At 31.8% G+C, this 14,237-nt stretch overlaps 1 protein-coding gene across 2 annotated transcripts; it reads left to right on the plus strand.

Moving 5' to 3' along the window:
* The first annotated feature begins 7,799 nt into the window (after positions 1-7,799).
* Positions 7,800-13,590, plus strand: LOC101216210 (protein NETWORKED 1D). 2 transcript variants are annotated; one of them, XM_011650875.2, is made up of 5 exons: positions 7,800-8,170; positions 8,292-8,352; positions 8,452-8,652; positions 8,779-11,765; positions 12,089-13,590. In XM_011650875.2, the coding sequence occupies exons 3-5, from the start codon at positions 8,550-8,552 to the stop codon at positions 13,325-13,327; spliced, it is 4,329 nt and encodes a 1,442-aa protein (XP_011649177.1). In that variant the 5' UTR covers positions 7,800-8,170; positions 8,292-8,352; positions 8,452-8,549; the 3' UTR covers positions 13,328-13,590. The 2 variants fall into 2 exon arrangements, with proteins under 2 accessions (XP_011649177.1, XP_011649178.1); XM_011650876.2 differs by having other exon boundaries at positions 7,801-8,170; positions 8,779-11,759.
* The last annotated feature ends 647 nt before the right edge of the window (positions 13,591-14,237 follow it).

The following is a 14,237-nucleotide window of genomic DNA, read 5'->3' on the forward strand; positions in this document are numbered from 1 at the left end:
TCTTATGGCACACGAAATTACATGTCTTCATCTCCACAAATTCTTTCCTTTTTCAAAATCTTAATTAATAATCTATATACCTCAATTGAATTTCCAATTCTTTTCTTCTTCTTACCCTTTATTTATTCCTCACTTGTGATGACTTTCCAATGCAATGTTTCCATTCTCATCTTTTTCTTTTTCCTTTTTATGGAAAATGGGTGAAAAGTTGCCTTCAAATTTTTTTATCCTTCCCAATTAGTTTTTTTTCTTTTCTTCTACTAATTTGCTCAAATAGTTCTCGAATTTTAACCGAAACCACTTGCAACATTCTAATATAACTTTAACTTCTTTTCGTCCTGCATCCAAACTATTGATTTTTTTTTTTTGCAATCTCGATAAAATGGAGACTAGGATATCATATATCTTTCTAAAGCTAGCTCACTAAATTAATGAAGGTCCAATAGCCAAATTCATGAACCAATTAATCCCAAGTTCATAAAGTTCACTTGAGAACTCTATAAATAGAGAAGTTCTCTTCAACTATGAGATTTCATAAAATTTTACTTCAGAGAATTCTCCCAACAATAAGAAGATTTTGTAGCTCTCTTGAAAATTGACCACTCTTTGAAGATTTCTTGGAGATACAAATATTCTTTTTAGACTTCAACTTCAAGAACACCGCACATTCTACTTCCTCAAGTCAATCATACACACTCAGTCGAGAGAGAATCAAAGGATCAAGTTATAGAGATTGAACCACATTGCATCAAATCAAAACACGTTTTCTCTAAAAACCTTGTGCAAACTGTGGATGTTGGATTATAAATAAAATATTATTAATTAGTTTATGTTTTATTTTTTTAGCTTTTGTATGATTGTAATTTGAAAAATGATGGTAAATGACAAATTAAATTACTGAAAAATATTTTAACATTTATCAATGATAGACAAGTGTAATGAACACTAGAAAAACGTATCGACACTTATGATCATAGCTAGATAGATTATGGTGAATTTTATAAATATTTTGATTAATTTAAACAACCTTTATACTCTTTTCACTTTGATAGAATTTATTTTAAATTTAGATTTTTGAAAAATCATAAAAAGACTCTGTTTCTAAAATGTGTTCTTTCGTTTACAAAAATCTAAAAAGAGTTTTCATGAAAACAAAATCTACATTTTCCATCGGCAATATTCACTACCGAAATTAACTACGAAATAATTCTTAAAATTTTGTTCATAGACGGACATTTGTACATGCGTATGAGTTTGTGATTGAGCATAAGGATGCATGATATTGCCATTTTTATCATAGAAAAATCAACAAAATATCATCAATAATGTGGTCATAATATTACCCATAAGACACTTTTATCTTATTTACAAATATGAAATACTTATTTGTTAATTTAAATATTTGACAAATAAGTTTTATCCATTTATAACTCCAAATTAATAATTAATTTAAAGATATAAATTAAAAATAAGAAAATGAAAAAAAGAGGGTAGAAAATGAATGAATAAAATAGAAAAGGAAAAGTTGGAACAATATAATTAAGAGTAATAGGCATTTGAAGATGATAAAAATGGAGTGAGTGAGTGAATGGTGGTGTGTTGTGTGTTTATAATGAATAATGAGAATAATGGAAAGCAACCATGTTTGGGTCAAATGATTATGTTGTCTCTTCTCAAATAACTTATACACTCACTTATTCTCTCTCTCTCTCTCACACACACACACACATATATTTTCTATAGTTCTTGGAATTTCCAAAACCCTTTCTTTTCAATATTTTATTACACTATAAAACAAACAAACCTAAGCATGCCTACACACATATATATTTCTAAAGCAAAGTATGATATCAAAGCCCTCTTTATATTGTTTAAAATAGATAATAATAATAATAATATAAAACCTCTATGCTTCTCATCATTTTCACTTTTTTGTTTTCTTTTCTTAGAAGAGTAAGGCAAAAGTAATCACAACATGGAGGTCATATACGTCTTAGCCAAAAGACAGAGTGAAGTTACCAAAATTATGGTACGCCCACTAACAATAACATCTCCACCTCATCTATTCCTCAATGGCTGCCAATCTTATTATTGTGTTTTTCAATTTTTATTGTTTTCTCTTACTTTCTCTATTATTTTTCTACTAAATATGGATTTCATATTCTCAACATACTACATGAATTCTAATTAATTACCTATGGTGTGTTTGGTTTCTGGTTGGAAACTACTTGATATGAAATCCCTATTGTTTTGAAATTAGAAATCCTTTGGGATGAGAACTCCTTTTCCAACCACTATATAACTCTCAAATCGATTCGATTTCACTTGTTATCTTGTGGAAGCCCACTTGTTAGAAAACGAACTCTTTGGCTATCCTTGTGAAAATAGAGGAAGGAGTAGGGTTTTCTTATTAACCGAAAGTTAACTAAGACATACACACAAATCAAGTTTATATAGGTATAGGAAGCAAATAAACAATAAGAAAAAGACTAATCTGACCTAATAAATAAATAAATCATATATGTTAACAATTCTTCCAAGTTTTCAACGAACTCACATTTTTTTCTTTTCTCTCATCAATGTTTGCACATTTTTCTTGTTCATATATTTCTATATAATTTTTTTCTTGTCTCAATCTAATACCTTTTGTCTTCCAATTCACACGCAACAAATTTTTCTTACTTTGGAAGCAATAATACAAAAGTAGAATAAAATATTACTTTGGGCTTTAATCGACTTCAAATGTATGCCCAAAGTATGTCGGTATCAAGTTCACTACCACACCCTAATTTTTCTACCCTACTACTATTAACTACTTCTCCATGGGTCCTAGACCCAAAAGCTCTAATTTTAGGTAGAGTTTGTGGCATCTAAATGTTGCGTCCCCATAAAAATCCTTACAGCGTCAAAGATGGTTATACACAGTGCCACAACGTCCAACTGTAGCACCACGATGCTACGAACTTTATGGTCGCATAAACATGCATAATTTGCATGCCTCAGCGTCGCATCCCTATATAAAGAGTGGCGGAGCGTAAAAAATAGTTGTGCACGGTACTATAATTAACATCCAACCGTAGCACCATGACACTACAAACTTTATATGGCTGTGTGTCAATGTGCACACCTTAACCCTTCAATTCATTATAAACTCCCATTTCTTTGTAATTTCTTCATAACTACTCCACTCCCACATTCAATCCCAAATAGTTAAAAGGTACTTCAATGTGTAACTTTTCTCTTCAAATTCATCAATAGAATTTCTCTCTTTCATTGTTTGAAAATGTCTTTTGTGTTCAACTTTCCTCTTGATAAGACACCAAGATCAATGAACTAAAAGGTATCATCTTGGAAATGAGTTTTTAGTTTATTTCTGTTGAAAATCTTATGTTTTAATTGCAATATTTTCTATCTTTAATTGAACTCTAATATTGTTTTTACCTGAGTTCTTATTTGAATGACTTGATCAATAATAATACTAGAGCATGAAACTTTCTTTAATTTCTAAATGCAACAAACATAATTTTGAAACAAGATTGATTGATCATTCTTGAATTGATTTTAAACATGTCTTTCATTTTAATTTTTGCTTAAACAACCCAATTTGAACTCAATTAATTAATCATTTTAAGATAGAGGCTCCTTTCCTTTTGAATGTCGCAGCATTAAAATTTGAGATCTTAATGCAAACTTAAAAAATAATGCATATGAAATTAAAATTGCTAAGATAAAAATGCATTTAGTAAGTTTAGTATGATTTTTGATGCAATTCTTCTTCATTAATTGAGGTTATTATTTTTTCAAAGATAGAAAGATTGGTTACAATACCCATTTTCACTTTTATTATTATTGATTGAGAGAAATAATTATCATTTGTGCCCAAATTTTATAAAAACAAAAAAGAATTACTATACTTTCTTTACTTCCCATTAATTCCCATAAAATCCCCCTTTTACAATTAGAATTCTGGCTTCTTTGATTAAGGCTTGATACCTAAACAAAATTTTATTGGTTTTGACCCCTAACTTTTCGTATGCATTTTTGCTTATCTTCTTATGCTTTCGTACTTTGTATATCTTCTTATACTTTTGTACATTGGGAGACTCTCATTTTCTTGTAGTGGTTTCTTGATTTGAGCTTACAAATTATATATCTTTGTTGTTTATAATTTGAGTAATCTTTAACCATTTTCCTTTCTAATTACGTAGGTTTTGTCCTATCCAACAATAACTTAGTTTTAATCCTAAGTACATTATGAACTTATGTTCACGAGAGATTGTCCTTTGATATGTATGAGTGAGAATGACTAAATTTTTGACCCAATAAGCCTACAATTTTGGTGACAAAATTGAGTGGCAGCTGAAAACATAATTACACAAGATATAATTCAAGTATTCATGACTCAATGATAAATAGATGAGTGTTTCCTTAAATGATGTTTCCGAAATTTGAATAAAGGGTCCTACCCTCTCTTTGGGATGAGAGAGGTTTCTGCTTACTAGTTAGATCATAAACAAGTTGGTCATTGGAGGAACACCAGTATTTAAAAACTAAGAAGTAACCTAGGGTAAAACGGTAATTCAATCTAGCTGGTGTTAGTATACTCGTGAAGAGGTAACTTGTTGTTATTGGTCTATATTTGTGAACACAAAAACATATACTGTGAGTCTTGAATGGAGTGAATACACAACTAACGAATATTGATTCATGTAGTTAATGAGTTTAACTAATTAATCATATAATTACGTAGCTATTGATTTGTAGGTTCATTAGGTCACTTTTCTAACTTGTAAAGATAATAAGATTATCATATCTTCGATGGAATTTGAATGGTTCAAATTCACTTAAGGAAATAACATAATATTTGATGCTACATTAATTTTGATATTTGTTTAAAATTGGTTTACGAATGAATAAAATATGAATTTAGTGTAAATTAAATTCAATTAAAATTGATGCATATATATAACTCAAGGTTGAAACTATAGGTTACGAAAAAAAATATTTATTTAAATATGAACCAAATATGGATTAAATTAAATATAAAATATTTAATTTAGTAAGTAATTAATACGATAATTAATTAATTATTTAATTTAATACATTTTAATTAATAAATTGAATTAAAGCTATAGTTGGTGTAAGGGATGTTAACATGATTTAAGTAAAATATTAATTAAATATAATTTAATCAACTTACATTAATTTACTTTGAAATTAAATTAAACCAAAAAATATTTTTAAAAATAATAAAAAAAATTGGTAAACTATTTAACATTAGTAAAAAAAATCACTAAAAAATAAAATTTATTACACTTAGTTTTGATGAAATGTTTATTTTTAACCCTTTTTCATAATTTTTTTTAAATGTGAAGGAGATAATCATATAACACATTATCTCCCTCCATAAATGTGAAACTCTCCCACGTGCGATCGCCCACTTCTTCTTGTTCCATAACTGGGAGAAGATAGGAAGGTGAATGTGAAGGTAATTGGTGAATTACACAATACAAAAATTCTCTCACAACTTTTTTCTCTAAAAAAAATTATTCCAATCCTAATTTGTTTCCTACCCACCAAAAACCTCAAATTACTTAGAGTCATAGGTTGGTTTCTAATTGTAATTTGGAAGAAAAATACACCACACAATCTTGCTTCACAAGGAGAATAATTTTTGTCAGAGACTACAACGTGACTAAGTGTATATTCTTCTCTTGAAATTAATTTGAACAACATGCTTAATCTATTTAAATATGAGAATTGAATTCTATAAATGTATTTTCCATATTTGGTGAATTATAATATTTACAAGTTAAAACTAAAACATATATATTTTTAATAATAGCCGACATTCGTAAATTCAAATTTTCAATCTAATTCAATTTAAAATTAAAACTAGTCCAATACAACTATAAAATTATTGGATTATTTAAAAGCAGATGTGAAATATTATAATATATTTTAGTTTTTAACAAAAAAAGAAAAATATTAAAATGATACCACACACATGCCATTCCATTCCATGCTATTAAAGATGATTTATTTATTAGATTAGATTGAGAGAAGATTTGGTGATATAAATACCTCCATATGCCCTCTCTCCATTTCCCTATATACTATTAATGCTCAAATCATTATTCTACATTTTTTTCTATTTCTTCTTTAAGATTTGTATCTTTTTAAAGATTTTTATTTGAAGGAACTTTTAAGAATGAATTAATAAAAAAGAAGAATGAAAAAAACAAAACAAAACAAAACAAAGAGAGTTACATTTTGAGTATACAAATGTTTATTTTTCAAATGAAAAGAAATAAATAAATAAAAGATGTTGAATTTGACAAAAATGTATAAATACTAATATGGCAAATTACAAATATTGGCTTTGGTTAGTCATGAGTTTAATTTCCTTTACTCCTAATTAAATTCAATTAATGGATATAAAATCTTAGAACAAAATAAGGCAACTTTATTGTTTTTCATTTTAAAATATATTTTTCTAGCTAAAATTATGGAGACTAAAATCATGAAAATTATTTTTTTAAAAAAAAGAAGTCAAACTCTTAAAAGTAGATCAAAACCAACGAAAGTTTTCTATTTAATTTTTTATTTTTTTAGCCAATCGATTAAAAGGCCAAGAAATCGGCAAAATCTTAATTATGTACTCTCTCTCTCTTTGTATCACATTTGGAAAATAAATTTAATACATTTTTAGTAAAATAATTGGAATTAGAACGTTTGAACCATAAACCTTGTAATTATTAGTAAAATACATTTTTTTTTTTGCTTTTTTTCATTTTGATGTTTGATTTTTTTTTGTAAGATTATCCATTTTGTCTCTTAAAAATAATAATATGAAATGAATAAATGAAAATAATCATTTTTAAAGTAGAAATGTCAAGATGAATCAATTTTTTTTAAATGAAAAAAAAAAGAAAATTAAAAGTACAAGAATTAAAAACTAAAATTAAGGAGTTTTTTAAAAAATATAACAAAGTGTGAAAATATTTACACAATTTTAAAATTAAAAAAATCTCACCGTAAAATACCAAAATTAGGTCATAAGAGGCAATGAATCTTATTTTGATACTGTGCATGTCCTGAGATGCTCATGGATGAAAGAATTCTTCATTTACTTATTAGATTTCGAGCCTTAAGTTATTAAGATAACTCGAAATGAAAGAATTTTGTGTTTATTTTATTCGATCTCGAGCATACAGGGCCTTGAGATGTCTTAGAGGAAAGAATTCTTCCTTTAGTTATTGGATTTGGGTCTTAGTGACACCAAGATGGTCTGGGATGAAAGAATTTTATGTTTATTTTATTCGATCTTAGGCATAAATTGCCCCAAGATGCCTTAAGATGAAATATTTATACCTTTAGTTATTCGATTTTGAGTCTTAATTATACCGAGATGACCTATGATTAAGAAGATACAAATGGCAATCACAAATAAAGAATTTATGAAAAAAATGATCATAGTCATGAACTTTTCTGATTGTGTTGGTAAATATTTAGGATTTTGTTGATTTACTTAAACTATTCTAAAAGTAAATAAAAAAATGAAGAAGAAAAAAAAAAGTAAAGAAACATAAAAGAAAACAAATTTGAAGTATGGAAGAGAGTAATTATTGTACCTCTAAAGTCTAACGTATTAAACCATTACACCCCACAATCAAATGTCAAACTATTCCCAAAATCTTACCTTTTCTTTTTTCTTCTCTCTTCAACAAATAAAAATTGAGTAAATCTGAAGGAATTCATTTACATTTTTAAATATGACAAAAGAAGAAAAAAAAAATCAATTCTTTGCTTTCTTTAAAGTAATAAAAGCAGACATGTTGCTTCTCTTCCCTTTCTATCTCATGTAATCTCTCTCTCTCTCTCTCCTTTTTTTCCTTAACGGTGGTATTTTTCTTTCATTTTTGAACACCAACAGTTTGTAAAAGCTGAAAATATGAGCACTAGACTGCCTAAAAAGCAAGAAAAGAAAAACCCAGAAGAGAGAGAGAAGAACATAAAAGAGCCTTGAAGACAGGCACTGAGTTAACCAGTAAACATGGTGGAATTGGAGCTAAAGCAAAAGCAACAGTAACTATTCCAGAATAAACAACAAACCCCTCTTTTTTTTTCTTTTTTTTTTTTTTATTAAAGAAGAAAAAGAATCTCTTTGGTAAGTTCTTTGATTTGATTCCTTCATGTTTTTTTTTGTAGTACCGTTATAATGTATACTCTCTTGAATTTTCATTCCTTGTTTCTTGTTTTGTGTGAAAATTTTGGTGTTAATCATTCAGGTTTGCACAAACCACTGAGTTGAAGAAGATTATTGAACATAACTCTCATCATGTTCAGTAGGTAGTGCTTATCATTCTCTTTTTTCTTTCATCTTCAAGATTTCTCCTAAATTGAGTATGGAAAAATCTAACTTCTGGGGGTTTCATTTCTTTTTTAAAGAACTTTGCTTCAGATAACAAGAAAGCCAGAGAGAATGGCTTGATGGTTCACATTTTCAAGATTTTGGGTCAAATATTCTATCTGGGTTGAATCCAACCATGGAAACCCCCTCAGCTTCAGATTCAAAACGCTCTTATTCATGGTGGTGGGACAGCCACATTAGCCCAAAGACTTCTAAATGGCTTCAAGAAAGTCTTTCAGGTACTTTTTTCTTGTTCCTGGTAGTGCAATTTTCTGTACTTTTTTTTTTGGTCCTATGGCCGTTGTTTTTGGCCGTTTTTGCTCTATTTATGAGTACTCATTTCAACTGCTCTATGTTCTTGACAGATATGGATGAAAAAATCAAGCAGATGATCAAAGTTATTGAAGAAGATGCAGATTCCTTTGCAAAGAGGGCTGAGATGTATTACAAGAAGCGTCCAGAGCTTATGAAACTGGTGGAAGAGTTTTATCGGGCGTACCGTGCGTTGGCTGAAAGATACGATCATGCAACCGTGGTGATTCACCAGGCTCATCGAACGATGGCAGAAGCTTTTCCTAATCATATATCCATTGGTAATCCCGATGATGGTTCTGTTGGTTCTGCTTCTGATGTCAATTTTCGTACACCTGATAAATTGTCCCATGTTTGCACCTCGTTCGATTTTGACGCCATGGAACGAGATGCTTTCGACTCACCTGCATTTCATGCTGGCACTGGGGATAAAAACCAAACTTCCAGCAAAGGCTCCAATTTGATGGCAAGGGAGAAATGGTTGAAGCATCTTAATGAGTTGTTTAATTCAGGAGCAACTAAGAAACTTTCAAATTCTGAAGATCGGACGTTGAGAAAAGGTCTCAATTTTCATGATCTCGATCTGAAAGAAAAGAAAATAGAAAGTAACGGGAGCCATGATCTTAAGCATCAAGTATATGTTGAGTCTGAAAGGGTGGACAAAGCTGAGACTGAAATTATATCCTTAAAGAATTCCCTTAGTAAATTAGAAGCTGAAAAGGAAGTAGGTTTGGTTCAATATAACAACAGTTTACAGAGGTTGTCTAAATTAGAGTCCGAAGTCTCCCGAACGCAAGAAGATTCGAGGGGTTTAAACGAAAGAGCTGGTAAGGCAGAGACTGAGGTTCTGATATTGAAAGAGTCTCTTGCAAAGCTAGAGACTGAAAGAGAAACAAGTCTTTTAAGATACCAGCAATGTTTAGATAAGTTATCTACTTTACAAGACAGCATCTTGTGTGTTCAAAAGAACGTTGAAAATACGGAGAGAGCAAGTAAAGCTGAAACTGAAGTTGAAAGACTAAAATGGGAAATTTCAAGAGTTGAATCTCAAAGAGAAGCTGCTCTTGTCCAGTACAGAGAATCTTCTGATATAATTGTAAACTTAGAGGAAAGAGTAGTTCATGCAGAAGAGGATGCTAGAAGGTACAAGGTGCAATCGGATGAAGCTCAGATTGAAGTTCTTACTATTAGGGAAGCGCTCGCACAATTAGTGGAAGAAACAAAAGCTGCTGGTCTCAAACATCATTTATGTACAGAGAAGATTGCTGGTTTGGAACATCAAATCTCTAATGCACAAGATGAGCTAGAAAGGCTACAAGATGAAAAGGATAATGGGTTTGCAAAGTTGAAGGGTGCTGAAGAAAGGTGCCTTCATTTGCAAAGGTCAAATCAAATTCTCCAATCTGAGATGGAGTCTATGGTGCAGAAGATCGGCTCACAAAGTGTAGAATTAATTGAGAAGCAGAAGGAGTTAGGAAGGCTTTGGACTTCCATACAGGATGAGCGTATGCGATATGTAGAGAACAAAACTGCTTTCAGAGCATTGCAAGAACAGCATTCAAAATCTCAGGAAGAAATCAGATCAATGGCTGAAGATAGACAAATTCAGATAAAGACTTTGAAGGAGATGGAAACTCGAAATCAAGTGCTAGAGGATGAAGTTCAGAAGATTGAGGAGGAGAGAAGGAGCTTGAAGGATCTTAACTTGTCTTCAGAGGTGTCGATAAATTGTTTGCGGGATGAGATGTCAAACATGACCACAAATTTGGAAAAACTTGAAGCAAACCTTGAGTTTCAACTCAACCAAAAGAACGCTCTTGAGAAAGAGATTTTATGTCTAAAAGAAGAGCTTAGCGATCTGAAACGGAAGAATTTGATTATGTTGGAGCAGATCCAGTTTGGTGGCTTTGCTCCCGAGAACTTTGGATCGTCTGTTAAAGAACTACGTGATGAGAATTCAAAGATGATAGAGACAATTGAAGTGGAGAAGAGAGAAAAATCAGCTCTCTTGGAGAAATTGAAAGACATGGAAGAACACAGTGAGAAAAATACTCTTCTAGAGAATGCTATCTCAAATTTACACATCGAATTAGAAAGCGAACAGACGAAAGTAAAGGTATTGGAAGAATGCTGTCAACTTCTCTCAGAAGAGAAATCCACTCTTGTAACCGAGAAGGCCTTCTTGTCTTCTCAATTGCAAATGGCTACTGAAAACTTAGAGGGACAGTCAGAGAAGAACACCCTTCTAGAGAGTTCACTTTCTGATGCAAATTTGGAAAGAAAACAACTTGCTGAAAATGTGGAAAAGCTTCACTGTTTGAACAATGATCTTGAAGAGAAAGTAAGATTGTTGGAAGGCAATCTGGAAGATGTGCAATTGAAAAACTTGCATCTCAGGAAGTCATTAGAGAGGTCAGAGCAAGAGCTTTTGGAAGCAGAACAGATTCTGATCATGATGCAGAATGAGAAGTCAGAGTTGCATAAGCGGGTGAAAGAGCTTAGCATTGTGTGCGAAGAGGCTAAAGCGATTGTTGAAGAGAAAGAGAGTGTAATTGTGAAGCTTTCTGGTGATAGCAAACATCTAGTCAGAGAGATAGCATCCCAGCGGGAGCGAAACTGTACTTTGGAAGAGGAACTTGGAAAAGTTCAAGAAGATATTAAGCAGCATAAACACAGGGAGAAAAGTTTGAGGTGTGAGCTAGTGAAGAAGAGAATGGAAGTTGAGATATGTGAGACTCAGGCCGATGAACTGTTTGGTGAGCTCCAAATCTCTAATGTTCATGAAATAGTATTCAAGGAAAAGCTTCTTGAGCTTGATGAAGCGTATGTGAACCTCGAAACTAGAAGTAATTACAGAGATGTGAAGACTGATACGACGAGAGAGAGAATTAATAACATAACCGATCTAAATGGAGAACTAGGAGTCCATTTGGCCAAATATACATCAGCAGTCACATCTTTGAACGATTCCGTATCCTATCTGGAGAATCATACTCTTCTGGGCAGAAAAACACATAAATATGAGAAACAAGAGGTAAAGGTAATCTTATAAGCTTATAAATTTTGGATTTCTATACCCCCTCATTTTGTTGGGAGAATTTGCTAATTGCTTGAGAAAACCTGGAGTTTCTTACAAATATGAAAAGTACGTGTACTTTCTTTTCAGTTTAACCTTAAAAGTAATATTTAACTAGTAGTTTGGATTTAAAGTTCGTGCTTTTTAATTTCAACAATTAGTCAACTGTAATAAGATATCGTTGCAACTTTATTCTATTCTATCATGTCACTTGCTGTGATCTCATATGCTTTCATGCACTGTATTGTTTTATTTCTTGGTGTGCAACTTATACTCTCTGTTTTCAGGATACTCATTCAGTAAATCATCAGTATTCTGAAGGCTATCAGCAAAGATATCACGATCTGATTTCAACACTGCACAATGGAACATTTGAATTGAAGGATTTGCATAGAAGGATTCAGGCTGTGGAAATGGCTGTAATAGAAAAAGTGAAACTTGAAACTCTAGATAACTTGAACTCCGCTGGGAAACAAGAGATGGTGACAAGAAGAATCGAGGAAGCAGCTTGTGGAAATAGTTTGGTCAGAGAAAATGACCAAACAAGGCCTACAACTCCAAGAAGAGAGATTGAACTTGGAAATGAATTGCAGAGATCAATGACAAAAGTCTTTGAAGTTAGTGGTGAAGTATTGACGAAGGACATCATTCTTGATCAAATGGCCAAATGCTCTAATGGGGTTGACAAGAGAGAAGAGAATCTAGATGCTTACAATCAAATGCTGGAACTATGGGAGGCAACTGATGAGGATGGGAGCATTGATCTCATGGTTTGCAAATCTCAGAACATGGCCACTTCCTCAACTAACTATAACAGATTTGAAGTAGTAAAGGAACAGAATAAACGTCGCTCTACCGACTCATTGTTTGAGAAAGAGGTGGGAGTGGACATATTAGAGACCTCAAGTAGATTGTCAGTGCCTCTCCACAGACGAAAAGAGAGGAAGCTTCTTGAAAGGCTTGATTCTGATATGCAGAAATTGACGAACCTTCAAATAACCGTCCAAGATTTAACACGGATTGTGCTTACAAAGCAGAGTAGAAGGAATAATACAGGAGAATATGACACCATGAAAGAGCAACTTGAAGAAGTCGAGGCCGCTGTTATGAAGCTGTTTAATGCCAATTGCAAATTGATGAAGAATGTACAAGATGGCACCCTGTCTTCTGATGGAGCGTCCACCATTGTATCTGATGAAGGTGGAAACGTCCGCAAAAGAATAATATCAGCACAAGCAAGAAGAGGGTCCAAAAAAATTGGGCAGCTGCAACTCGAAGTGCAGAGGTTACAGTTTCTTCTACTTAAACAAGATGAAGAAAAAGAAACGAAGACAAAGACAAAGACGATTGAACGACCTAAAATTCGACTGCAGGATTATCTTTATGGTAGCATTAGAAGCAAGAATAAGAACAAGAAAGCTGCATTCTGTGGATGCATGCATGCCACAATGTCTCCAAGTCCAACAATAGGTGAATGGAGCTATTCAACTTCATTGGTAGGTAATCAGCATAGATTACGTAACTGAAACTGGTAATTTCAAACTGAGTTTCATATTCACATATTTACTTCTCTTTTCATACACTAGATCTACTTCTTTTTTCTTTTTCTGTAGCTTTCAGAATATCCTGTACATTTCAACTACCATCTAAATTAGAGGAAGCTATTCTAACATAGGATTTGCTTCCAGTTCATCACTTCCATCTAGAATGTCATTACATTTGATATTCTATATATTTTTGTTATTGCTATCAATAAGATGATTAGTTAACGTTTCCAATTATAATGAAAGGGAACAATACTGGCATCAGAATATCTATCAAACTTATTTCTATACATAATATCAGAGGAATTGTAACATATTCAAGTAAATGCAGTTTCTATGAAGTCTTAATTTTCTTAACTCTCACCTATGCCTCTAGTCCTATAAAGTCAAAACTGAAATGAAAAAACTAGTTGAAAGAATTGGGAATTACTGTCAAAGTCGTAGACATCTATAAACACTAGGCCAGCTCTAAAGACAAGACCTTTTGATAAAGCAGGTCCATTTTGAACCAAAGACAAGTGACATTCATCCCAAGGCATCCAAATTTTGATGTCATGGAATATTGTGTATTTTTTGTTACCTGATTTTGATGCAAAAAGGACTAGTTTTGAACAAGAATCTACCTATACTCCCTTTATCTTATCCTATTCCTACTTTTCTCAGGAGGGTTTTGTAAGACCACAAACATAAAAACAGGTAATCGTTATGAAAAAGAAAATAGAGAGTGAGAAAGCATAAGGGGTAAAAATCGTCATAGACATTTAGTGGCTCACAATAGTGTGTTTGCAACGTAGGTAGATAGAAAATTTATTATTAGAGAGAAATATCAAATGATACATAATACATATCGGAGAGGTGCCAATAGAATAAAAAAGTTTGACAGAGATTTAAC

This window comes from Cucumis sativus, chromosome 2 (assembly GCF_000004075.3).
Source record: "Cucumis sativus cultivar 9930 chromosome 2, Cucumber_9930_V3, whole genome shotgun sequence".
Classification (NCBI taxonomy): Eukaryota; Viridiplantae; Streptophyta; class Magnoliopsida; order Cucurbitales; family Cucurbitaceae; genus Cucumis; species Cucumis sativus.